Raw genomic sequence first — 25,573 nt, 5'->3', positions numbered from 1 at the left:
TATCCCCAGTGTTGAGCCTTCTGTTTCAAAGGCCAGAAAATCAGAGATCCATGTCAAATTGGTAGATAGGAAACCTAGATTCCTGTCTGACTCTTCCATACACACACTAGCTTGGTGACCTTGGGGAGGTCCCTTCCCATCTCTGAACCTCAGTTTCCTCATCTGTCAAATGGGGCAATAACTCCTGGTGTAACAACCAGTCGGCTTCTGGTAAAAACCCAGTGCATCAGGATATATTGACCTGGGCCAGTACTTTTATTAACATAACACCATGAGCCACAAGCACACTGCGACTGCCTGCTCTGCCTCCCCAGGCCCCAGGTCATTTCTTCAAATGCCTCAGCAACCTTCCTGCCCCGGAAACCATTCTCATCAAACTCCATTCCCAGCCCCTCCAAACAGCAGCCTCCATTGCAGCCTCCAGTGCTGCCCTCCTCTGTCTCCCCAAAACAACTAACTGCCAGACAGACTCCTGGGGCCTGGCCACTCCAGGCTTGTAGACCTGGGCCCCTGGCTGCTCAGGATGCCCCAGTTCCCCCAGCAGAACTCAGCCCATGTCACACAACCCAATTCCATGGCCCTGTGTGTGGAGCCTCCTCCTCTCTCCTCTGCATCCTCATCTCCCACCTCTGGGGTCACCCATCTCAGCCCCTGGACTTCTGGCTGTCTCCTGAGGCCACCCTTCTCTCCCAGTCTTTGGGAGGTGTCCCCTTCCCGCGGGGAGCGACACGCGCGGGCACACACACACACTTCCTTCACTGCCAGGTGTTGGCATCTCAGTCCCAACCTGTGTCCTTCCCCACAGCATCCCCCCAAACTGAGTCCTCCTAGACTCTCAGCCTGGCCCATAGCCGCCCCCATCCTTCCAATTTGGCAAACCTGCCCAGGGTATGACAGTACCCTCCTATCGTCTCCTGACATTCACTCCCCCATCCCAGATTAGACTCCAGGGCTTTCCTGGGATTGTGGGGTGTCCAGGCCCCTGAGACCGCTTCGGCCCCCTTGGGTCTTAATGGCCTCCAACCCCTTCCAGCCACCGTCCCCAAAATGCAGGTTCACTGGAGACATCAGGTACCTGGAGATACTGGGATGCCTGGGCTACCAACCTTCAATCTCATCATTCGCCCCCACTTCCCAGCACCTCCCCCACTGCCTCCCTATGCGCTCCCCAAATATTGGGGTCCGCCCCCCCATCTTCCCCACCCCCAGGCTCACACTCCGCAGCTCCTGAGTCCGATCCTTCATCCTGCGACGGCTCCTCCTCCTCCTCGTCCTCCTGCCTCTGCTGCTGCTCCCGGTCTCCCGCCTCGGTGCTAGAGGCCGGGGTCTGGGGGCGCCAGGGGGGTGAGGGTGGGGGGGAGGGGCTCTGGAGCCGCTGCTGGGGGCCTGCGGGCGGGGGCGGGGCCGGGGGCGGTGGGCCGAGGGCCGGCAGGGACAGGGGCCTGGGCCGGGCTCGGCTCTGCCTGGGCTGCGGTGGCGATGCGGCTGCGGCACAGGGTTGGATGGAGGGATGCGGGAGCCGAAGCGCGGGGGAGGGGGGCGGAGGGAGGTGAGGCGTGAGGGAGGGAGGGGGGAGCCGGGATGGGGCAGGGAGCAGGGGGCATGCGCAGCGCCGGGGCTGGGGGCGCCTGGGGGTTGTAGTCCGGGGTGGGGGACACACGGTTAGGAGGACTGGAGAGACCCAGAGGCGGGTGGGGGAGGGCAGAGCTGGAGAAGCAGAGAGAGATGCGGAGAGAGGCAGTGAAGAGGTGCGGGGGCAGTCACAGAGATGCTGGGGTGGCCTGCAGGGTGGGGTGGAACCACAGAGAGAGGGGTAAAGGAATGAATTAAGGGAATAACCTGGGGAGAGAGGATGTTGATCCCTTTACTTAGGAGATATAGATAGATTTTGTTTTTTGTCTGTGTGTTTCTGTGTGAGCCTGCGCTTCTGTGTGTGTGTGTCCCTGTAGGAGGCTCTTTGGACACTGGAAATAGCAAGACTGACCCAACGTGTGTTTTTTTGTTTTATTTTGTTTGTTTGTTTTAATGCAAAGAATCTGCCAAGCCCTTGCTGAGGACATGGGGCTTGTTTCACACAGCATTCCCCATTCTACCTGTGTGCTTTCCTCCACCTCAGCAGTGCTTGGTCTCAGAGCTCTGCTTGTCTACCTCTAGGGACAGGGTACTCACTACCCCTCAAGACCTCCTGCCCCATCTTTACATGGCTCTGATAAAAATAAAATTCATCCTTATTGGGAGGGTAAATCTGGTACCCCTGAGTGTCCAAGTCACCCTGCATCCCCTCCTTAATACCCACCTCCCCTCTCCCCACCTCCACATCTTAACACCACATCAGTAATGAGGCTTTAGTCCCCAACAGGTTAGGCCTTGACTCTGCTTTTGCCAACTACCCAGCGATGTCCTTGATAGCAAGTCCATGGAGCACTCATCAGGCCTTATCATCCATGATCTTTTAGTGGCATTTGACCCTGATGACCTCTCTCTTCTTGAAGCCTTCCCCTTCTTGGCTCTCTGCCTGCCTCCTGCCTTCTATCCCCTGCTGCCCCCAACCTCTGGATGTTGTTTCCCAGCCTTTGTCCAGCCCTCTGGTTCTCACACAATCCCTAGACCTCAGGATCCCCTGGGCTCCATCACAGGTTCTCATCTCTCTTTACCTGTACCTTTCTGCATCTACTTGCCCCAGTACCCACATCTATCCCTGCAAGCCAGATCTTCTCCTCAAAGGCAGCACCTACTATGTGCCTAAGCACTGAGCTGGGCACCAAGAATACAGAGACAAAAGATGCTGTCAGAGACATGAGTAGATCCACAACTGTAGTGAGCAAGGTCAGGGTTTTTGATATGGGAGCCTCAGAGACAGTGACCTTGCCTACTCAAAGTAGTCCTTCCTGTGTTCTCTGCCAGAAACTGCATGTCCATCCACCCAGACACTCAAAGCAGCCACTCAAGCTATCCTCCACTCTCTTCGCCATCATAACAATGCCAAAACGTTCTGAGCATCCACTGTGTCCGACTCAAGATGCTGGTACCTTCTTTGAGCCACAGGCACCGCCCATTGGTACCTTCTATAAACCTCCCAATTTCATGATCAAAAGCATACAAATCAGGAAACTGAGGCTTTGAATGGTTAAATAACATATCCAAGTACACAAAATTAATTAAGGGCAGGGCTAGGGCTCTTGTTTGCATTTTTTTTTTAGACAGAGTCTCACTATGTCACCCTCGGTAGAGTGCTGTTGCGTTACAGCTCACCGCAACTTCACACTCTTGGGCTTAAGCGATTCTCTTGCCTCAGCTGCCCAAGTAGCTGGGATTACAGGCGCCCACCACAACGCCCAGCCTTTTTTTCTTCTTGTTGTTGTTATTGTCATTGTTGTTTAGTAGGTCCGGGCTGGATTCAAACTCACCAGCCCCAGTGCATGTGGCTGGTGCCCTAACCAGTGAGCTATGGATGCCGAGCCTTTTTGTTGTTGTTGTTGTTGAGCCTTTTTTTTTTTCTTGAGACAGAGTCTCACGTTGTCACCCTTGGTAGAGTGCTGTGGTATCATAGCTCACAGCAACCTCAAATTCTTGGGCTGAAGAGATTCTCTTGCCTCAGTCTCCCAAGTAGCTGGGATTACAGGTACCCACAACTCCTGGCTATTTTTATTTTTTTATTTTATTTTATTTTTTTGAGACAGAGCCTCAAGCTGTCGCCCTGGATAGAGTGCTGTGGCATCACAGCTACAGCAACCTCCAACTCCTGGGCTCAAGCGAGTCATCTGCCTCTGCCTCCCAAGTAGCTGGGACTATAGGTGCCCGCCACAACGCCTGGCTATTTTTAGGTTGCAGCCATCATTGTTTGGCGGCCCAGGCTGGATTCAAACCCGCAAGCTCAGGTGTATGTCGCTGGCGCCTTAGCCGCTTGAGCCACAGGCGCCAAGCCTGGCTTTCCATTTTAATACACCATCCCTCATGCACCCTCTTGTTCTAGTCCCAAGTTATTTTTTGCATTTTCCTACCTCCATGCCTTTTGCTGTGTTGTTCATATCCCCTGGAACACCATTCCCTGTCATATCCCCAAGACAAATTCCTATTCTTCCTTCAAAGTGTGTAGCTGTTGGACTCTCCTAAAGCTGGAGAGAAAGCTTATTAATTGTACAGAGTCCCAGGCCTCTTTCTTGGAAATTCTGATTCAGTATATCTGGCTTGGGGCCCAGGAACCTGAATTTTTAGTAATAGAAAAAAAGAATTGTCTGGCAATTCTTATTGTCAGTCAAGCTTGGGAATTACAATGTATTAGGTAGACTAGGTAAGTTATGCTATATAACAAACATCCCCCAAATTTCAGTGATACAACTAAAGTTTATATTTGCAGGGGGTTTGTGTTACTTTCCTAAAGCATCTGCCCTTCTAGGGGAGAAATTTATATATAGCTTATCAACCTGCTGGGCTCTGAGTTCCTCTTATTCTCAGATCCCATGTGATTAATCTCTGCCTCCTGGCACCTGGCACAGGACCTATCACATCTCCTGGGCTCAGAAGCAAAAGAATGAACACTAATTTGACCTACTCTCCCTATTAACCGGTAAGTATTTATCGAGCCTTTATTCTTTGTGCCAGAACTATGCTCTGGTGCTAGACAGAGATGAAGTGGTGAGCAAAGCAAATATTAATCTGGTCCTCACGGGGCCAGTTACCTAGCTTTTCTAAGTTTCCAAATCTGTAAAATGGCTCTGATATCTATCCCTCAAACATGGTATGAGCATTTAATGAGGCCAGAAGGCCATTTGTAACCTGAACTATTAACTTAAGCAGACATGAAAGAACACTGATATTCTGGGATGTGTGTGCCCCTTCCTGCTCCTCCACCCCTCACATCCAGTTTTCATGTTTAGTTTGTTAGGCCCCTGGAATTTGCTCACACATTCCTCTCCTCACTATTTCTACTGCCCATCATGAATAATCGATAAGGTGAATATAAAGTTAATAACTTCATAATAATAATGGTAATAGCTAATTCTTATACAATGCTTATCATGTACCAATTTCTGTGTTAAGTGTTTTATATGTTTTAAATAATTTAATATCATAGTAACCATTTGAGGTTACTGCTATTATTATCTCCATTTATAGATAGGGAATTGAAATACAAAGAGTTTAAGTAACTTGCTTCGGGCAGAAGCAGGGATCTAATCCAGACAGAAATCCTGGACTATCAAAACCTTTTTCTCCTTAGGCTGAGGCGGGAGGATTGCTTGAGTCCAAGACCAGCCTGAGCAAGGGCCAGACCCTGTCTCTACCAAAAAAAGAAAAAATCAGCCAAATGTGGTGATACGTACCTATAGTCCCAGTTACTTGGGAGGCGGGGGCAAGACATTCACTTGATTCTAGGAGTTTGAGGTTGCAGTGAGCTATGATGAGGTCACTTTCTCTTGGTCAACTGGTCGTTGCCTCCCAAGGGGCTTTCTTCTAGCCCTTTGCTCTGCCAAAACCAGAGTCAACATCATGCAGCAGAGACCAGATCATGACAATGCCTTTACAGATATAATTTAGGAAAACTGATGTCCTTAAAATATTGAGTTTTCCTATTCATTTAAAGGTACATCTATTGATTAATTTAGAACTTCTTTTAAGTCTCTTTTTTTTTTTTTTTGAGACAGAGTCTTACTATGTTGCCCTTGGTAAAGTGCTGTGGCATCACAGCTCACAGCAACCACCAACTCTTGGGCTCAAGCGATTCTCCTGCCTCTGCCTCCCAAGTAGCTGGGACTACAGGTGCCCGCTACAATGCCCAGCTATTTTTTTTTTTTTTTGTAGAGACAGAGTTTCACTTTATTGCCCTCGGTAGAGTGCCGTGGCGTCACACAGCTCACAGCAACCTCCAACTCCTGGGCTTAAGCGATTCTCCTGCCTCAGCCTCCCGAGTAGCTGGGACTACAGGCGCCTGCCACAACGCCCGGCTATTTTTTTGTTGCAGTTTGGCCGGGGCTGGGTTTGAACCCGCCACCCTCGGCATATGGGGCCGGCGCCCTGCTCACTGAGCCACAGGCGCCGCCCAGCCCAGCTATTTTTTTAGTTGCAGCGTCATTGTTGTTTGGCGGGCCTGGGCTGGATTTGAACACGTCTCAGTGCAGGTGTATGTGGCTGGCGCCTTAGCCGCTTGAGCCACAGGTGCTGAGCCTACCAGGGGACTCTTTGTAAAATGAAAGTTTGATGATAGTATTTTGTTATGGCCTGAATGTGTTCCCCCAAATTCATATGCTAAAGCTCTAACTGTACAGTGATGGTATTAGGAGGTGGGGCCTTTAAGAGGTAACTGGCTTAAAAAATAATAATAAAAAAAAAGAGGTAACTGGCTTAGATGAAATCATGAGGATGCAGAGTCATAGGAATGATGGGATTAGAGGGCGGCGCCTGTGGCTTAGTGGGTAGGGCGCTGGCCCCATATACCAAGGGTGGCAGGTTTGAACCCAGCCCTAGCCAGCTAAAACAACTGCAACAAAAATAGCCGGGCATTGTGGCGGGTGCCTGTAGTACCAGCTACTCGGGAGGCTGAGGCAAGAGAATCTCTTAAGCCCAAGAGTTGGAGGTTGTTGTGAGCTGTAATGCCATGGCACTCCACCGACAGTGACATGGTGAGTCTCTGTCTAAAAAAAAGGAGAGGAAGAGACACCAGAGCATCCTTTCTCTGCCATGTAACCGTAATGATACAAGGAGAAGGCGAGAAGGCAGCTGTCTGCCAACAAGGAATTAAGCTCTCACCATAAACTAAATCTGCTGGCAACTTGATGTCAAACTTCTTAGCCTTTCCTGTTTATTTACTACTATATGTTTTTAAAATCTGAGAGAATACTTACCAGATAGTGTAGAGGTCATCTCTGAGGGTGAGATTCTGGGGGAATTTTCGGCTTTCAGTTTTCTATAATGCAAGACTTTTATAATGTGCGTGTTTGTTTTTATAATCAGGAATGGAATAAAGATAAAACAAAGTGCTTTTAAGATTGATTTTTGCAACTGAAATTGTGGCATTTTACTGATTTCTAAAATCCTGGTACCGGGCAGTGCCTGTGGCTCAAAGGAGTAGGGCACTGGCCCCATATACTGGAGGTGGTGGGTTCAAACCCAGCTCCGGCCAAAAATAGAAAAAAAATAAAAAAATAAATAAAAAGTCCTGGTACCATGAAAAAAAAAAAAAACTTCTTAGCCTTTAGCACTGTGAGAAATGTCTGTGGTTTAATCCAGCTAGTGTATGGTATTTTATTATAGCAGCCCAAGCTGACATATTCTTTGGCTTAAAATTGTTCAAATGTTCCCTTTTACCATTTTTTCCTTTTTTTTTTTTTTTTTTGGCTGGGGCTAGGTTTGAACCCGCCACTTCTGGCATATGGGAGCGGCGCCCTACTCCTTGAGCCACAGGCACCTCCCTACCATTTTTTCTTTCGATACAATTTTGTTTTTTTGAGACAGAGTCTCACTCTACACCCTTGGGTAGAGTGCCACGGTGTGATAGCTCACAGCAACCTCAAACTCTTGGGCTCAAGAGATCCTTTTGCCTCAGCCCCCGAGCAGCTGGGACTATAGGAGCCCTCCATGTTGCCCTGCTAGTTTTTCTGTTTTTAGTAGAAATGAGTTTTGCTCTTGCTCAGGCTGGTCTCAAACTCCTGAGCTCAAGCTATCCACCCGCTTAAGCCTCCCAGAGTGCTAGGATTATAGGTGTGAGCCACTGCACCCAGCCTGATACAATTTTTTGAATAGGTTGGACTTTCACATAGTACACAAATCTTTTGCTTTTTTGTTTTTTCTTTTTTGAACCCAACTATAACATGGTATAAAAATCTAAATAGTACAAAAGATGTACAGTGAAATTCTTATTCTAACAACTGTACTAAGTACCTTGTTCCCATGAAATACCCCTAAGAAACCACTTCTATTAGTTTCTTATATAACTCTCCAGAATTTTCTTTCTTTTTTTTTTTAAGACAGAGTCTTGCTTTGTCACCCTTGGTAGAGTGCTGTGATGTCACAGCTCACACCAACTTCCAGCTCTTGGGCTTATATGATTCTCTTGTCTCAGCCTCCCCAGTAACTGGGACTATAGGCATCCGCCACAACGCCTGCTATTTTTATTTGTTGTTGTTGAAATTTGGCCGGGGCTGGGTTTGAACCCACCACCCTCAGTATATGGGGCTGGTGCCCTATTCACTGAGCAACAGGCGCCACCCATATATATTTTTGTGTGTGTGTGTGTGTGTTTGTTTTGTTTTGTTTTCGGCCAGGGCCGGGTTTGAGCCCACCACCTCCGATATATGGGCCAGTGCCCTACTCCTTTGAGCCACAAGCACTGCCCAGAATTTCTTTATGAGGATATGTAGCAAACACACACACACTTTTTTTTTTTTGAGAGTCTCAAGCTGTTGCCCTGGGTAGAGTGCCATCACAGCAACCTCAAACTCTTGGGCTTAAGCGATTCTCTTGCCTCAGTCTCCCAAGTAGCTGAGACTACAGGCAACCGCCACAACACCCAGATATTTTTTGGTTGTAATTGTCATTGTTGTTTGGCAGGCTCGGGCTGGATTTGAACTTGTCAGCTCTGGTATATGTGGTGGTGCCTTCGCTGCTTGAGCTATAGGCACTGAGCCTTTAATATATAATAAACATGATACACTTACTCTTCACTTTGATATATGTAGTATATACACAGATTTTTTTTCATGTATTAATTTCTTTAGAGAATTAGGTAAACTTCAGATTACAAAGCCAGGCGAAAATAATTTTGTAGTTAGAATATGTTCAAAAAGCCAGTCATAATTTAACTGGATTAGACGTCAACATGCAGATGTGTCCCTCCAAATAACCTTCACTTAGGAAGATTGCATTCCTCCATTACATAGAAAGATGATGAATACACTTTCTTCTTCCTGTTACTAAGGAAGAAATTTTCTTTCTCAATGGGCCAACACTATTTTTTTGTTTGCTTTTTGCTGCTCTTTTCCCTTCTCCTTTCCTTGGTTTCCCCTTTCCACAAAGCTGCTTTAGATGCCTTTGCTCATCCCTAAAATCCTGATGCTCATCTCTGTAAAGGCCAAGAAATAAGAGTATTACCATGAGTGCAAACTAAGTGTTGTGATTTGGATACCTCTTGGCAAAAAGCAGCTCACTAAACCGTTTTACCACTTTCATGGACTTGGAATCAGTGGGCCTAAAAACTTCACCAAATAGTTGGGCACTCAGACGAGACATGCACAAGTCATATTCTGAAAGTGAAGACATTCTTTTCTTTTCTTTTTTTTTTTTTTGAGACAGAGCCTCAAGCTGTCGCCCTGGGTAGAGTGCCATTGCATCACAGTTCACAGCAACCTCTAACTCCTGGGCTAAAGCGATTCTCCTGCCTCCGCCTCCCAAGTAGCTGAGACTACAGGTGCCCGCCACAATGCCCGGCTATTTTTTTTGGTTGCAGCCATCATTGTTGTTTGGGGGACCCAGGCTGGATTCGAGCCTGCCTGCTCAGGTGTATGTGGCTGGCGCCTTAGCCGCTTGAGCCATAGGCGCCAACCCTCTTTTTTTTTTTTTGAGACAGAACCTCAAGCTGTCGCCCTAGGTAGAGTACTGTGGCATCACAGCTCACGGCAACCTCCAACTCCTGGGCTCAAGTGATTCTCCTGCCTCCGCCTCCCAAGTAGCCGGGACTATAGGCACCCACCACAACGCCCAGCTATTTTCTTTTTTTCGGTTGCAGCTATCATTGTTGTTTGGCGGGCCCGGGCTGGATTCGAACCCACCAGCTCAGGTGTATGTGGCTGGCACCTTAGCCATTTGAGCCACAGGCGCAGAGCCATGAAAACATTTCTTGAGCAGCACGTGGAAAGAGTCCTTGGACCTGACCTTCTGCACCCATGTGTTTTCATCCCGTAAGGCCCTACACACATATTTTTTTTTTTTTGTAGAGACAGAGTCTCACTTTATGGCCCTCGGTAGAGTGCCGTGGCCTCACACAGCTCACAGCAACCTCCAACTCCTGGGCTTAAGCGATTCTCTTGCCTCAGCCTCCCGAGTAGCTGGGACTACAGGCGCCCGCCACAATGCCCGGCTATTTTTTGGTTGCAGTTTGGCCGGGGCCGGGTTTGAACCCGTCACCCTCGGTATATGGGGCCGGCGCCCCACCGACTGAGCCACAGGCGCCGCCCCCTACACACATATTTTTTAGAGACAGTATCTTGTTCAGTCATCCAGGCTACAGAGTACAGTGGCATGATCACAGTTCATTGCGAACTCAAATACTAGGGCTCAAGCTATCTTCTTTCCTCAGCCACCCAAGTAGCTGAAACTATAGGCTGGAGCCACTGCGCCCAGCTAGATTTCTTTTAAATATATATTTTGTAGAGATGGGGGTCTCACTCTGTTGCCAAGTTAGTCTCAAATTCCTGGCCTCAAGTAATCCTCCATCTATGGCCTCCCAAAGTATGGAATTATAGGCATGAGCCACTATACCTGGCCTGCACCTTGATCTTGTATTTATATGTAGTGAGGTTCCTAAATCTTTTGGACAGTTTTATGTCTGCTGATGGACAAGTTTATGATTATTGCAAACAATACTCAATGAATAACATTGGTTGTACGTATCATTTCATACATATGCAAATATGGTGAGCTAAAATTCTATTTATGATTCTATTTACTTACCCTATGTATTTTTTGTTAACCGTCATGTTCTTTGCCTACTTTTTTTTTTTTTAACGAATGAGGCAGTTTATTAACTCAGCATCATTTGTTCTATTGCTTCTTGTGGGGAGCTGCCACTTGTCCGGCAATTCTGTCCAGATCTCTCTGTCCCTGAGGTGTCAATTTGCGGCAAGACAGAGTCTCACTTTGTTGCCCCCAGTAGAGTGCTATGGCATCCTAGCTCACAGCAACCTCACACTCTTGGGCTGAAGCAATTCTCTTGTCTCAGTGTCTTGAGTAGCTGGTACTACAGGCATCTGCCACAACGTTCAGCTATTTTTAGAGATGGGGTCTTGCCCTTGCTCAGGCTGGTCTCAAACTCATGAACTCAGGCGATTTACCCACCTTGGCCTCCCAGAGTACTGGGATTACAAGGGTGAGCCACCGCACTTGGCCTATATGTTGGAACTCTTTAAATAGTAGGGAGATTAGAATTGTAATTTTTTCCCAGTTTGTTGTTGTCTTTTATTTATGATTTTACTTATGTTTTTGGCATGCATAATGTTCATATATAGACAAATGTATTAAACATTACAGCTTCTGAATTATGATTTGGAATTGGAAAAGTCCTCCTCATTCCAAGAGTTATAAAGGTTTTGCCCGCATTTTTTTCTAGTATTTCTTATAAAGTTCATCCAGACAAACTGCATGATCCATCACCTTAGAATAAAGTTCAAGGGGCAGCGCCTGTGGCTCAGTCGGTAAGGCGCCAGCCCCATATACCGAGGGTGGCGGGTTCAAACCTGGCCCCAGCTGAACTGCAACCAAAAAATAGCCGGGCGTTGTGGCGGGCGCCTGTAGTCCCAGCTACTCGGGAGGCTGAGGCAAGAGAATCGCTTAAGCCCAGGAGTTAGAGGTTGCTGTGAGCTGTGTGATGCCACGGCACTCTACCGAGGGGTATAAAGCGAGACTCTGTCTCTACAAAAAAAAAAAAAGAATAAAGTTCAAGGCCAAAATATGCCATGGGTGAGCCAGTATCACCCACAGGAGAGGAAACAAAGGAGGAAGAGGAGCTAGTTTACGACGTTTTCAGCAGGAGGTGATGTGCCCTGTTCAGTACACACTGAGCTTAAAATGCCAATGGACCTCCAGGAGGGGATATACAGAAGACTAGTGAATTCAGGAACCTGGAGTTCAGGAGAAAAATTTGGGCTGGAGATATAGAATTGGAGGCCACCATCTGGATGTTATTTAGTTTGAAGAGGAGAGGGTTGGCTGGGCACCTGTCGCTCAGTGGTTAGGACGCTGGCCACTTGCTCCAGGGCTGGTAGGTTTGAACCCAGCCTGGGCCTGATAAACAAACAAACAAACAAAAAGCTGGGCATTGTGACGGACACCTGTAGTCCCAGCTACCAGGGAGGCCAAGGCAAGAGAATCACTAAGCCCAGGAGTTGGAGGTTGCTGTGAGCTATGTCATGGCCCTCTACCAAGGGTGACAAAGTGAGACTCTGTCTCAATAAAAACAAGAAGAAGAAGAAGAAGAGGAAAGGGTCTCAGATGGAACTCTAGAAGTGGTCGAGTTCAGGCCCAAAACATGCTCATGGGGAAAGAACTATGGGAGCTGCATCTCCATAGTGCTTGAGGCTTGGCATAGAAACAGCATCAGAGATGTCTGTAGGGTGAACTGAGGCCCTTAGGTGAAATGTATGTGGGTATCTTGGCTCCTGGAGACAAAGCAAACAGGGAGAGGAAGAGGACCAACAGCTTCTCCATCAGTTGGCCCCAACCCAGCAGGTGTGGGTGAGATACCCTGTGACAGGGATGGGGAAGGTTCAGTCAGACAGGCAGTCTGCTGCCTCCTCCCCACTCCCCATAATCCAAACCAGGGCATCAATTGGTGGCTTGTGGGTGGAACAGGGGAAGGCACCCTAAGCTGTTATTTTCCTTGGATCACAGTGTAGAGGCTAAGAGTACCAGGGGTCCTCAAACTATGGCCCCCGGGCCACATGAGGCGGTGTGATTGTATTTGTTCCTGTTTTATTTTTTTACTTCAAAATAAGATATGTGCAGTGTGCATAGGAATTTGTTCATAGTTTTTTTTTTTTTAAAAAACTATAGTTCGGCCCTCCAACAGACTGAGGGACAGTGAACTGGCCCCCTGTTTAAAAAGTTTGAGGACCTCTGGTATAGACTCTAGAGCTCCATTATCTGGGTTCAAATCCTGGCTACTTCATTTACTAGGTGTATAACCTTAAGAAAGTTAGTTAACTCATCTGTGCTTCACTTCCTTCCTCTGTAAAATGAAGGCAGTAATAGTACCTATCTCGTAGAATTGTTACGGAGTTTAAATGAGGTTTTTTTTTTGAGAAGGGGTCTCACTCCTTTGCCCCATGCTAGAATGCTATGGGGTCACTGCTCACAGCAATCTCAAACTTCTGGGCTCAAACAATCCTCCTGACTCAGCCTCCCTAGTAGCTGGGACTATAGGTGCCCGCCATAATGCCCAGCTATTTTTTTTAGAGACTGAGTCTCACTCTTGCTCAGGCTGATCTTGAACTCCTGAGCTTAAGCAATCTACCTGCCTAGGCCTTCCAGAGTACTAAGATTACAGGCATGAGCCACCATGCCTGGCCAATGAGTTAATATTTTTAAAGTGCTTGTATTAGTGCTGGGCACATATAAGTGCTATATAAGTATTAAATGAAATGAATTCATTCATTCATTCACAATATTTACCAACCAGCTTCTATGTGCTAGGCTCTGTTGACTGCTGGGGACATAGCAGTGAAAATCAAGATAGGTGAAAATCATGGTCCTCAGGGAACTTACACTCTAGTGCCAAGGAAGAATGGTGATGACAGGTCCAAGTGGAAGCATAAGAGATGTGCATGAGTTGGGAAGGTCACTAGCCTAGGACCTGGTACATAGTGGGGCTCAGGAGATGGAAAGGGGAAGGAAGACCCTGAACAAGCAGCAGAGTGGAATCTCTAGTAGACACACTGGGGCTGCTGAAATACTCAGTTAACAATCATTGCTCCCATCGTATAATGGCAGCAAACACTTGCACGCACTCTTTCATACCTGACACTATTCTGTTAATTTTACGTATGTCATCTCATTTAATTCTTACAGTAACCTATGACTTTGGTACTATTATTATTATCATTTTTCAAATGGGAACCGAGGCATAGAAAGGTTAAGTAACTTGCTTCATAGCAACTTGCTTGTAGGTTAGTAAGTAGGGATTCTAGCCCAGGTCATCTAATGGTGGCAGGACTGGACTTGCAGGTAGAGGGGACATGACAGGTTGCTAAACCTCAGGACCAGGTAGGACCAACAGGTAGAGCAGGGTAGGACCAACAACATCTCCAGCAGTTAGCTCCAACCCAGCAGGTATGGGAAACAGACCCCATGATTGGAGAAAATTCAGTGGTGTAGGCAGTCTACTTCCTCCTTCCCCCAGATAATCCAAACCAGGGCATCAACAGGTGGCTGCAAGTCCCCAAGAGTAGCTGGAACATGGGGAGATACCCCTAGCTGGTATTTTCCTGGTATCATAGTGTAGTGTTAAGGAATATATTCCTCCCCAACACCTACACAGATTGAAGGGAATGAACATCCTTTCAACGCCTACATATCCAAGACCCAATATACACAATAAACACTTCAAGGTTGCTCAGAGGGCCTGGGATGAACAAAGAGTTCAGCTCTGGATTGCTCCATGAACCAGTCTCTCCAAATGGTCTGCCCCCTCCACACCACCACCATAGGCTTTGAGTCCAGCCTCCTGCCACAGTAAGTCACTGTTCCAAAGCCCTGTAATCCCACCTAGAAACCACAAATGAAACACTAGATATTATAATCCTGAGAAGCTTAACAGGCACCAATGAATCCAGATTATAGCTTGGGACCAAGAAGTCAAGTCATCAAGAGGCTAGAACCAGGGCGGTGCCTGTGGCTCAAGGAGTAGGGCACCGGTCCCACATGCCAGAGGTGGCGGGTTCAAACCCAGCTCCGGCCAAAAATCACAAAAAAAAAAAAAAAAAAAAGAGGCTAGGACCAGAAAGAGGCGAATGGAACTGGTGGATCCAAAGAGAGCTGGAGCTCACAGTAAAACACCAGGGAGGGGAGAACCCTCAACAGTTTACATCCTTCTTAACCTCACCTGAAATCCTACCTTAGGCAAGGCAGAAATTACGCAACCAAGTTGTCAAATGGGGAAATTGAGTCCCAGAGAGGAACAGTGAATTATTTAAGACCGCAATCGCACTCAGAACTTGGAGTTAGGCATCCAACAGCCCTTCCATTGTACAAAGAAACAGAGAGAAGAGAGAGGGGGGTCCAGGTGGTGGTAGAGAGAAATAGTGCAGGGAGTTAGGAGACAAGTGGCAGTTAATAGGAGAGGCAGAATCTGATATGGAAGAGCAGATAAATGCTTCCTCATGATCTAACTGGGCAGGGCTTGGCCTTCTGAAAATCTCTCCAACCTTGGATTCCATCTGTGGGCTGATGAGGGCAACACCATCCTACTCCCAATCCCAGGCAAGGTGGGTTTTAAAGGAAGAGAAGGACTAAAGCACCTCACATATAATCAGACATTACTTAACAGTTTCCAACCTCATAATCTTTGAATTTTAGAGCACAGAATACCCCCTAAAACAATTTCCTTATCCTCCTACTGTTATCTATTGTACTGATGGGAGATCAAGGCCTGGAAAAAAAAAGCAACTTTCTGGAAATCCATAGCAACTCAGGAATTTAGGTTTCCTGACCAGGGCACACTAGAGAGGGACTATTCCTTCTCTTGCTTGAACCTTCTCATAAGCTTCCTGGAAAGAGCCCTGGGATCCAGAAGACCTAATATTCATTCCTAGATATGCTGAGACTCACCAAATGACCATTGGGATGTCTATAGAATGTAAGCTACACAAGTGCAGGTATTCTAAGTCCAGCCCCTAGAACAGTGTCTAGTCCATCAATATGTGCCCAATAAATATCCATTAAATTAACTACATAGAAGGTTAGGGAAGTGTCATAGTGAGAAAGCCTGAAGCCTAAAGTTCAGGGAACCATGACCTTTATCTTCAGATACATGAAAGGCTAAAATTCTGTCCCTGTCCACAAACATTTATAGAAGGCCCATTATGTGTTAGGCACCAAATTAGGTGGTGGGGTTCAGTTAAGAACAAAGTCACATGCCCTGACCTCAGATGAAAGGTTGGGGTTTGGGGGTGTAAATGGCAGGGAAGCAGCCTACTCAACGTAATACAGACAGTTTTCTCAGTCTCAGCTGCCTTGAAATGGTCTCGGCTGCTTGCTCAGAAGGTGATGAGTGCAGCAGGACTGCAGTGTTCCAGAAGGGCGCGGGCCGCCCACCTGTCTGTCAGAGGCTGCGCAAGGAGTCTGCAGAGAAGAGATTCCTGGGTTGGGTGAGGTAATTTCCCACCCCCAGATTCCCTGCCTACAAAACACTGCAATTCTCTGATGCTAAAGACTCCGATCTTATTACTTCCTGACTTTCAAGGTCTCATGATGCTGACAGTTGTCAGTCTGCCCACACCCACTGGACTCAAAATAAATAAAGGCGAGTTTAGCAAGGGTCCTACATCACCCCCTGCCTCAAAAGGTCTTGGGGTGGTCGGCGCCCGCTTCCCCAACTCCTGGGGGCTGCAAGGGTGTAACACGAACGCCAGGATGCTGGGGACGTCCCAAGAAGGATGTGCTGGAGATGGCGTTAACAGACCCAGGACACGTGACAGTCAAAACATCACGTTCTGCGGTCCGCTAGGCTGGAACCAGGCTGGTCACGTGACACTGGGGGTGCACCATGGGGTGATGTGAGATGTGGGTCTCTCAGATTACGCACAAATGACGCATTCCCACCACTTTTGGCAACCAGATTTTCGTTGGAAGATGGGACAGTTCCGGTAAAGGAGGTGGATTCTCACGTCCAGGCAGCTTCGCTTCCGTTCGGGGCGCCACAGCTTCCGACTTCTAACCTCCGCCTCTCCCTCAGGCGAGGAAGAGACGCGACTCCGTGCGCATGCTCCTCATCGTCCCAGAGGGGCGGGGCTGAGGCTACGAGAGCGGGAGGGGGGAAGAAAAGGGAATTCCAACCTGTGGAACCTTGGGGGTCCCGGTGGTCTGCTCCTTCTCATTGACTGTGGACGGTGCAAGGGACGGAGCCACTGGCGGCTCGTTGGGTTCCGTAGGGCGGGGGAGGGGAGTGTCAAAGTGTGAGTAGGGTACGAGAATTCCAAACTTAGAACCTTGAGGCCCTCGGGGCTCAGGCGTCGGGGAGAGGGAACTCAGGCCGCCATGCGGGACAGGACCCACGAACTGAGGCAGGTGAGAATTCGGGGCAGCAGGGTTGGGGACTTGCGGACGGACTGGAAAGCAGGACTCCCAGTCTTCGGGGCAGGATGGGTGCCGATGGCCAGGAAGGAAAGTCCCGGAAGCCTATGGGTCCTGCGGGGCGAAAGCTGCAGCAAGGAAGTGGTGCCAAATGACTCTGGCCCTAGCAGGGGGATGACAGCTCAGATGAAGAAGACAAGGAGCGGATCGCGCTGGTGATGCACCCAGGCACTGCTCGGCTGGGGAGCCCAGACGATGAGTTCTTCCAGAAGGTAAGGGGCTGGGGTCTTGGACTGGCTTTGGGAGGGGGCGAGAGGAGCTAAGGAGCAGCGCGGTCTGGAGTATTCCATATCTCTTTCAGTTCTCTCGGTCACCCTCCCCAGGTCCGGACAATTCGGCAGACTATTGTCAAGCTGGAGAATAAAGTCCAGGAGTTGGAGAAGCAGCAGGTCACCATCCTAGCCACGCCCCTTCCCGAGGAGAGTGAGTGACACCTCGGGTGCAGAACGCATGCTCAGCCCGACGGATTGTGGGGGTTGTAGTTCTCCGCAGGTGTTGGCTATGGTGGTTTGTTGAGGTAGGGGCTTCTTGGGAGTCACGGTTTCTTTTGTTCAGGCATGAAGCAGGACCTGCAGAACCTGCGCGACGAGATCAAACAGCTTGGAAGGGAGATTCGCATGCAGCTGAAGGGTGAGCTTCTAGGACCTCAGACAGATTCTTCCCTCTGATCCTGCCCTGTTTTGGTATACCTGCCCAGAGAGGCCAGGGACATATCCGGGTCACACAGCAGGCCTGGATCTAGCATCATTGACTCCTGATCTTCAGTCTATTGTACTTTCCATGGCATATGTCTGCCTCTCAGGATCTTTTATTTACAGTGAAACCACTTCTACAATTCTTGCTGCCTGCTGTGCATTCTTTGGGCAGGCAGATAGGAGTTTTCTTAGGAGGCCATTCATACCTGTGGGAAACTAATGTAATGCAGGGCTGAGCAGGGTTGTTGACACCTGTAATCCTAGCAACTGGGAGGCAGGCAGAAGGATTACTTCAACTCTGAAGTTCCAGACCACCCTGAGCAAAAGTGAGACCCATCTCTACTAAAAACAGAAAAATTAGCCAGGCCTGTGGCAGTGCCTGTAGTCCCAACTACTAGGGAGGCTGAGGCAGGAGGATCACTTGAACCCAGGAATATGAGGTTGCTATAAGCTAAGCTGATACCACAGCACTCTAGCCTGGGGTAACAAAGTGAGACTGTCTCAAAAACAAAACAAGAACAAAACAAAATAATGCAAAGAAAAATAAACTTTCTCCTATCAGAGGCTCAGAATTAGTCATTTTATGATAAATCATATTTCCCTTAAAAATTCCATGGAAAGGCTCAGCACCTGTAGCTCAAGCAGCTAAGGTGCCAGCCACATACACTAGAGCTGGTGGGTTGGAATCCAGCCCAGGCTGCCAAACACAAATGATTGCTGCAACCAAAAAATATCCGGGCATTGTAGCGGGCACCTGTAGTCCCAGCTACTTGGGAGGCTGAGGCAAAAGAATCACTTAAGCCCAGGAGTTGGAGGGTGCTCTGAGCTATGATGCTATGGCACTCTACCCAGAGTGACAGCTTGAGGCTCTGTCTCAAAAAAAAAAAAAAAAAAAAAATCCTATGGAAAGGCTCAGCACCTGTAGCTCAGTGGGTAGGGCACCAGCCACGTACACCAGAGCTGGTAGGTTCAAACTCAGCCCAGGCCTGCCAAACGACAATGACAACTACAACCAAAAAATAGCCAGGTGTTGTGGTGGGTGCCTATAGTCCCAGTTACTCAGGAGGCTGAGGCAAGAGACTTTCCTAAGCCCAGGTGTTGGAGGTTTCTGTGAGCTGTGACACCAGGGCACTCTACCCAGGGCATTAAAGTTAGACTCTGTCTCTAAAAAAAAAAAATTTTATGGAGGCAAGCACCTTTCTGTTGTGTGGCTGTGGTATGGCCCTAGTCCAGTGTCCTGGTTCCCAAATAAATTTCAGTAGTCATGGGTCAACACTCCTTCCCCATACTCTTGTGTCTTTCCACAGCCATAGAGCCCCAGAAAGAGGAAGCTGATGAGAATTATAACTCCATCAACACGAGAATGAGAAAAACACAGGTGGGTTTGTTTTTTTCCAGAAGTGGGACATTTCAGTAAGTGTTTCATAAATCATTAGATGGCAGATGAATGAAGGAAGGGCCCTTAGAAATCATCAAGTCCAACCTGATGATTTTCCAAATGGGGAAACTGAGGCTTGAAAAGAAAAAGAACTCATCAAAAGTCAAGAACTTAGGTTTCCTGATGCTCAATCCATTATAACATCCTGCTTTCTTTTTTTCCATTCAATGAGAAATTGCTGTGTCCCAGACATGACCTAGGCTTGGTTATGGAAGACCTGCTTTTCCAGAAGCTGAGATGGGGAGTTAGGGGTGTATAGGGGACAAAGACATTACTCTTGTAGGACTTGCTAGATTAATGGCTCTGCCTAGGAAAGAGAGGGAGAAGTCAGAAATGACTGAAAAGTTTCCTGCCTATGTGACAGTGACATTCTCGGCCCTAAAGGCAGAATTCAGGAAGAGGGTGACACTGAAGGGGACCTTCTCTGGGGCAAAATCTTAGTAAGGAAATTTGAGGTTATTTGACTGGTCTCTTCTGGGAGCCCAGTGAAAAGTGATTTGTAGTTCTTAGAGGTCAGGGTTGGAGAAGGTAGGCCAGAGCTCAGCAAAGACTCCACATTGGAGATGGAGAAGTTTGCACATCTTGAAAGGGTACACCAGAATCCAGGAGGCATATATATTTCTGAAGAAGGAACTGCATAGAATGAGCATATTTAAGTCATCAGGAGAAGGGACAAAACAGAGCAAAACACCCCAGAGCAGGTGTTTTAGGGGGAACCTGTGGTGGTCATTGGTATAAGAGGTTGGGGGGCGCCTGGTGGACCTGTTACATCAGGACAACATGCTGATCTCTAGCATAGGAAGACACTTATAGTCTAAACAGTAAGGTTGGCATCAGCTGGAATTCAGCAAATTTGTATTGAATGCCTATTATGTGCCTGTGAGAGCTGTTCAGGATACAGCAGTTAACCAATGATCCATATCCTCATGGAACTTACCTTCTCCTGGGGAGAAACAATCACCATAATAAGTAAGTTATTTTAGAACACAATGGTATTAAGGAAAAAATAGCTGGAAAAGGGGGATTTAGAGAGCTGGGAGGGGATAGGGTTGCAATTTAAATTAGTTGGAGAAACTTCACTCAGAAGGTGACATTTGAACAAAAGACTTACAGGTGTTTGTGGGGAGTGAGCATTCTAGGCAGGAGCAGAGTGAATGCAGAGGCCAGATGGGGGAGTGTGCTTTGTCCAGGGAGACGAGGTGGAGTGGTAAGGAGGAGGAGGTAAGGGCAGAGAGTAAATGGGGGAAGAAGCAGATCATGAGGCCAGGTAGATCCTGGTAAGGGCTTTGGCTTTTACTCTGAGAGAGATGGGGGGACCTGTCAAGGTTAGCAAAAGGTGGTTAACAGCTCATATATATTTTTTTTTTTTGGCCGGGGCTGGGTTTGAACCCACCACCTCTGGCATATGGGACCGGCGCCCTACTCCTTGAGCCACAGGCGCCGCCCAACAGCTCATATTTTTCACTGTACTGTGGGGAGATAAAGGCCCAGATGGGACAGGGATCCTCCCCAGGATACCCAGCCTGTGTTTTCCTTCTTCAGCATGGAGTTCTGTCCCAGCAATTTGTAGAGCTCATCAACAAGTGCAACTCTATGCAGTCTGAGTACCGGGAGAAGAATGTGGAGCGAATTCGGAGGCAGCTGAAGATCAGTGAGTTGTGGCAAATGGCCCTCGGGGTCTGGTAACCCTGACCCAGCTCTTAGTCTGGCCTTTCTCTTCACAGCCAATGCTGGAATGGTGTCTGATGAGGAGCTGGAGCAGATGCTGGACAGTGGGCAGAGTGAGGTGTTTGTGTCCAATGTGAGTGGCCACAAGCAGCCTCCCTCTGCTGTGCCTCCCATCCTCTCTGAACCCTGACCCTTTCTGATTAAGGGTATCCTTAGGTCCAAGAAAGATAATTAGCATTCCTAGAGTCATTCATCAAGTTCTAGGCCAAAGGGCTGCTCCAGAAACTCATTGGGAACTTCTGACCTGCTGCTGGTCCCCTAGTGAATTGTCCCCCTACTCCTGTCTACCTCCTAGATACTGAAGGACACACAAGTGACTCGACAGGCCCTAAATGAGATCTCAGCCAGGCACAGTGAGATCCAGCAGCTTGAACGCAGTATCCGTGAACTACATGAGATCTTCACTTTTCTGGCCACTGAGGTGGAGATGCAGGTACACATCCCCAGTAGCTCCCAGATTTGAGACCATGCTCAGTCAGAACTGCCAGCCATGGGCAGCGCCTGTGGCTCAGTGGGCAGGGTACTGGCCCCATATACTAAGGGTGGCGGGTTCAAACCCGGCCCCGGCCAAACTGCAAACAAAAAAAAACGGGCGTTGTGGCGGGCACCTGTGGTCCCAGCTACTTAGGAGGCTGAGGCAAGAGAATCGCCTAAGTCCAGGAGTTGGAGGTTGCTGTGAGCTGTGACGCTACGGCACTCTACCAAGGGCGATAAAGTGAGACTATGTCTCTAAAAGAAAAAGAACTTTAGCCGGGCAGGCTAAAGTGTGGCGGGCGCCTGTAGTCCCAGCTGCTCGGGAGGCTGAGACAATTAAGCCCAAGAGTTAGCAGTTGCTGTGAGCCGTGTGACGCCACGGAACTCTACCCGAGGGCGGTACAGCGAGACTCTGTCTCTACAAAAAAAAAAAAAAAGAACTGCCAACCATGACTATCAGCCTACCTCCACCCTTGCTTTCTCTCCCTGAGGCTTTTGTGCTTTTCTAGGCTTGGCTATGCCCCTAGGATGGCCCTTACTTCCATCCTTAGCCATTCCCCTGGAATTCTGCCCACCTCCACAGCTACCCAGATGGCCACTCCTTTATCTATAGCATTGCCCCACTCATCCTCCAACTTAAGCCTGCCCCAGGTATGTCTTGACCTTGGTGCCTCCTCCAACAGAATCTATCCTTAAACCTCTAAGAGCTCCAATCAAATTTGCCCCCTAGGGAGTCTGCCTCCTAAAATTTGTACAAGGTTGAGGTGGAGTGATGTTCCTCTGACCTTAGTTGTTTGGGTTGAGATAAGGTTCTGGCCCTGCCTGAAAGAGCTACCCTCAACTACGCCAAAACCACTGCCATTCTGAAGCTGGGAATTTGGGGAAGGGATTTCATTCATAAGAATACCAAGACCAAGGGTGGTGCCTGTGGCTCAGTGGGTAGGGCGCCGGCCCCATATACTGAGAGTGGCAGGTTTCAACCCGGCCCCTGCTGAACTGCAACAAAAAATAGCCAGGTGTTGTGGTGGGCACCTGTAGTCCCAGCTACTTGGGCAGCCGAGGCAAGAGAATCACTTAGACCCAGGAGTTTGATGTTACAGTGAGCTGTGATCCACAACACTCTACTGAGCAACAAAATGAAACTCTGTCTCAAAAAAAAAAAAAAGAAAAAGAATACCAAGACCTGAAGGCTGGTTGGGCTAGGAAGAGGCAGGGAGTGGGAGGGCTTCACAGCAGCTGGGAAACAGATCTAGAAGAATGAGTATATTCAGACAGATTTGTCAGGGGACCGAAGTTGACCATCTGTGAAAGATATGAGCCGTATGAAGCATATAGCTCCTAGCCTTCACTGCACATAAAGGTTGTACAGGGCAAGTGAACAGGGAGAAGGGACCATGTGAATGAGGAGGTTGGTAGCCATCCTTGGGAGTCTGAATTTTTGTCATATCTGGTCTTACCTCTGTCTTTGTTAGTGCAGTGTTCCCCCCAACAGCCCCACCAGTAATATCCTTTAGTCATTTGAGGCTAGAGTGGGCACAGTTCCTCCTGGCCCCCCTCCTTACCCCTGGTCATCCCTACCTCCGTGAACCACTTCATCTTCTGAGTAGGGGGAGATGATCAACCGGATTGAGAAGAACATCCTTAGCTCAGCGGACTATGTGGAACGTGGGCAGGAACATGTCAAGGTAGCCCTGGAGAACCAGAAGAAGGCGAGGAAGGTGAGCCTCTCAGTCCTGGCCCCAGCCCCAGCCCCAAGTGGCCTTGAGTGATTTTCCCTGACCCCTCTGTTCCTCTCCCACAGAAGAAAGTCTTGATTGCCATCTGCCTGTCCATCATTGTCATCATACTGGCAATCATCATTGGCGTCAGCACAGTGTTTGGATAATGCTGCATATTCTTGGAGATACTGTGGGTCTGCCCTGGGTGCCTCATCCCTGGCTCCAGCCTTCCCTTTTCCCCTCAGACCTTCTTCTCCCTCCTTCACTTGTAGGCACTGGGAGCACCAGGGACACAGGGCCTGGCCTTCTCTCCCGGTGGCTGGGGAGCAGGGCAGAGCCTCCAGCTGGACCCCCTTCCTCACACTGGCCCCTGTGTAGAGGAGCAAATGGTTCTTCTGGGGTTGGCAGCTGCTCATTTATGGGGGCCTCCCTTGTCAGGCCATAATGTCTAGAGGTGGGCCTATCGCGTCCTCTTTGGCTGGGACATGTGGTTTTATAAAAAATTAAAAAAAAAGAAGAAGAAAAATAGCTGGACACCCCTGTGCATGTGTATTCCTGGAACAGCTACCTCTAGGCCTAAAGGTTACCCAGCCTCCCACCTCCTAGCAATCCCTGGGGCCAGGGCCAGGCCCAGCCCAGCAGGCTTAGGTCAGACTGCCTTAGGTGCTGTACCCACAGTAGGCGGGTTCTGCCCTTTTACTCTCCTATAGGATTCGGGGGGTGGAAAGGGCCAACACCCACATCTGGCTCCCAGCTCAGTACTGCCACTGGGAAAAGACCACCGTGAGTACCTATGCCTGAAGAAATAAGGCTGGCCAGGCCAGGCTGGGACACAGGTTAGATGGTGTGTGAGGGGGCCATTATGGGCATTCCTATGGCCTAGAGGAAGGGGCACCAGGGAACAGTCATTAACTGAGGCTGTCACTTTGCATACAGTTGACAGGGAAGGTTTGGTCTCAGAAAGGGCAATATTTGAGCAGAATGGTGAGTGAGGAGGAGGGTTTGCCAGGCAGAAGGATTAGTAGACCAGACCCGAGACTAGAAATAGCCATTGCTTTTTATATGTAAGGCTTCAGCATAGTGAGCTAGTGACCTGGTTCAGTACACCTGGGTTTTAAGGGATTATCTGGCTGAAGGAGGTAGTATAGTAGAGGCAGAGAAATCCACCCCTGTTTTTTTCTATAAGGCACCTGAACTCCAAGCCCTAACTAAATTTTCTTTCTTTTTTGTTGAGACAGAGTCTCAAGCTGTTGCCCTGCGTAGAGTGCGATGGCGTCGTAGCTCACAGCAACCTCCAACACTTGGGCTCAAGCGATCCTCTTGCCTCAGTTTTTCCATTTTTAGTAGAGACGAGGTCTCGCTTTTTGCTCAGGCTGGTCTGGAACTCATGAGCTCAAGCAGTCCACCTGCCTCGGCCTCCCAGAGTGCCAGGATTACAGGCATAAGCCACCGCACCAGTCCCCCTGACTAAATTTCTAAGTGTTCCTAGTCTTCATGCTAAATTTCTGCAACAGGATGTGGCTTCTGCCCCCCAACACCAGATTTCAGTGGGAAAGCTGGCTCCTGAATCCGAAGCGTGGTTGGAGTGGGGTGATGCCTGGCCCCCATCCAAGATCTGGGGGCCATGTTCCAGCCACCGAGCCCTGTCCCACTTTCGATTCCACAGGCTCCTGCTGATCTTACTGCTGCTGCTGCCCAGTCATGTGTGCTGCCCCACGCAACACACGCGTGGGTGCTGGGGTGACATGGGGCAAGGAAAGGCTTGACTGGACATCCCTTGTACATGCTGGATGGGCCCTTGGACCTGGCCTATGGGAGGGAGAGGAGGGCGGGATTGGGCCCAAGGGTGGGGCCTTGTTGACCCCTCCTGCTCTGCTCCAATCTGAGGCTGGGCTGCTGCCTGCAGCGCCCCACTGTGGCCCTAGAGTGGCCCTGGGGCGCCCACTTCGGTCCGAGAACTCCGGCAGCTTAGCCAGCAGCGTATGGGGCGTGGCTTGGTCGTACCTGGAAAACGATTGGCCAAGGACCTAAGGTTTGTCTCTGAACAGCAACGGGATTGGTCTGTAGGGCGTCCTGCTTTGAACTGCACTTAGGCCTAGGAGGCTGATATGGGTGGGGCCTCCGAGCGAGTCGCAGACGCACTTGAAAGTGGTTGGATTACAGAATTCAGAGGGAATGATCTAACCTCCAAGACTCCGGAAGGCTGTGCACTTGTAAAGGGACTGGCAAGGGTAGCGCGTTGGGGCTCTTACAGGAAAGAGCTCCACGTTCTCACAATCTAGTTGTCTATCTGATGGGGAAGCTGCAGGGCCAGGTAGATCCTACTCTAGAACAAGACTGATTTGAGCTCAGGGTCTCTGGGTTTCCCTGATTCTCCAGCAGAATTCTGTCCTTTTCTCCACCTTTATTCATTCTTTTGTCTTCAAAGTAAAATCGCAATATCCATGGCACCCACTGGGATCTAA

General features: G+C 48.8%; 2 protein-coding genes and 1 pseudogene across 13 annotated transcripts in view; 1 reads left to right on the top strand and 2 right to left on the bottom strand.

Annotated features, from left to right (window-relative positions):
• Window positions 1–1,532, bottom strand: part of STX1B (syntaxin 1B) — a 34,739-nt gene extending 33,207 nt beyond the window's left edge. For all 4 annotated transcript variants that reach the window (XM_053555133.1, XM_053555136.1, XM_053555134.1 and 1 more), the window contains exon 1: window positions 1,216–1,532. In XM_053555133.1, coding sequence (XP_053411108.1) covers window positions 1,216–1,245 — 30 coding nt within the window. In that variant the 5' untranslated portion in view covers window positions 1,246–1,532. The remainder of the gene's footprint in view (window positions 1–1,215) is intronic.
• Window positions 1,533–8,555: 7,023 nt separating this feature from the next.
• On the bottom strand, window positions 8,556–10,073 carry LOC128561246 (28S ribosomal protein S33, mitochondrial-like; annotated as a pseudogene).
• Window positions 10,074–12,737: 2,664 nt separating this feature from the next.
• STX4 (syntaxin 4) lies at window positions 12,738–25,340 on the top strand. Of its 9 annotated transcripts, none has more exons than XM_053555148.1 (10): window positions 12,738–16,657; window positions 17,166–17,267; window positions 17,357–17,478; window positions 17,611–17,685; window positions 19,058–19,128; window positions 20,731–20,839; window positions 20,913–20,989; window positions 21,212–21,349; window positions 22,998–23,108; window positions 23,192–25,340. In XM_053555148.1, the coding sequence occupies exons 2-10, from the start codon at window positions 17,251–17,253 to the stop codon at window positions 23,273–23,275; spliced, it is 804 nt and encodes a 267-aa protein (XP_053411123.1). In that variant the 5' UTR covers window positions 12,738–16,657; window positions 17,166–17,250; the 3' UTR covers window positions 23,276–25,340. The 9 variants fall into 9 exon arrangements, 8 of the variants coding, with proteins under 8 accessions (XP_053411123.1, XP_053411117.1, XP_053411116.1 ...); XM_053555142.1 differs by having other exon boundaries at window positions 12,739–16,657; window positions 17,379–17,478; XM_053555141.1 differs by having other exon boundaries at window positions 16,652–16,989; window positions 17,379–17,478; window positions 23,192–25,335.
• The last annotated feature ends 233 nt before the right edge of the window (window positions 25,341–25,573 follow it).

Source organism: Nycticebus coucang, chromosome 12 (genome assembly GCF_027406575.1).
Source record: "Nycticebus coucang isolate mNycCou1 chromosome 12, mNycCou1.pri, whole genome shotgun sequence".
NCBI lineage: Eukaryota > Metazoa > Chordata > Mammalia > Primates > Lorisidae > Nycticebus > Nycticebus coucang.
This window is presented reverse-complemented; position numbering and strand designations above follow the sequence as displayed.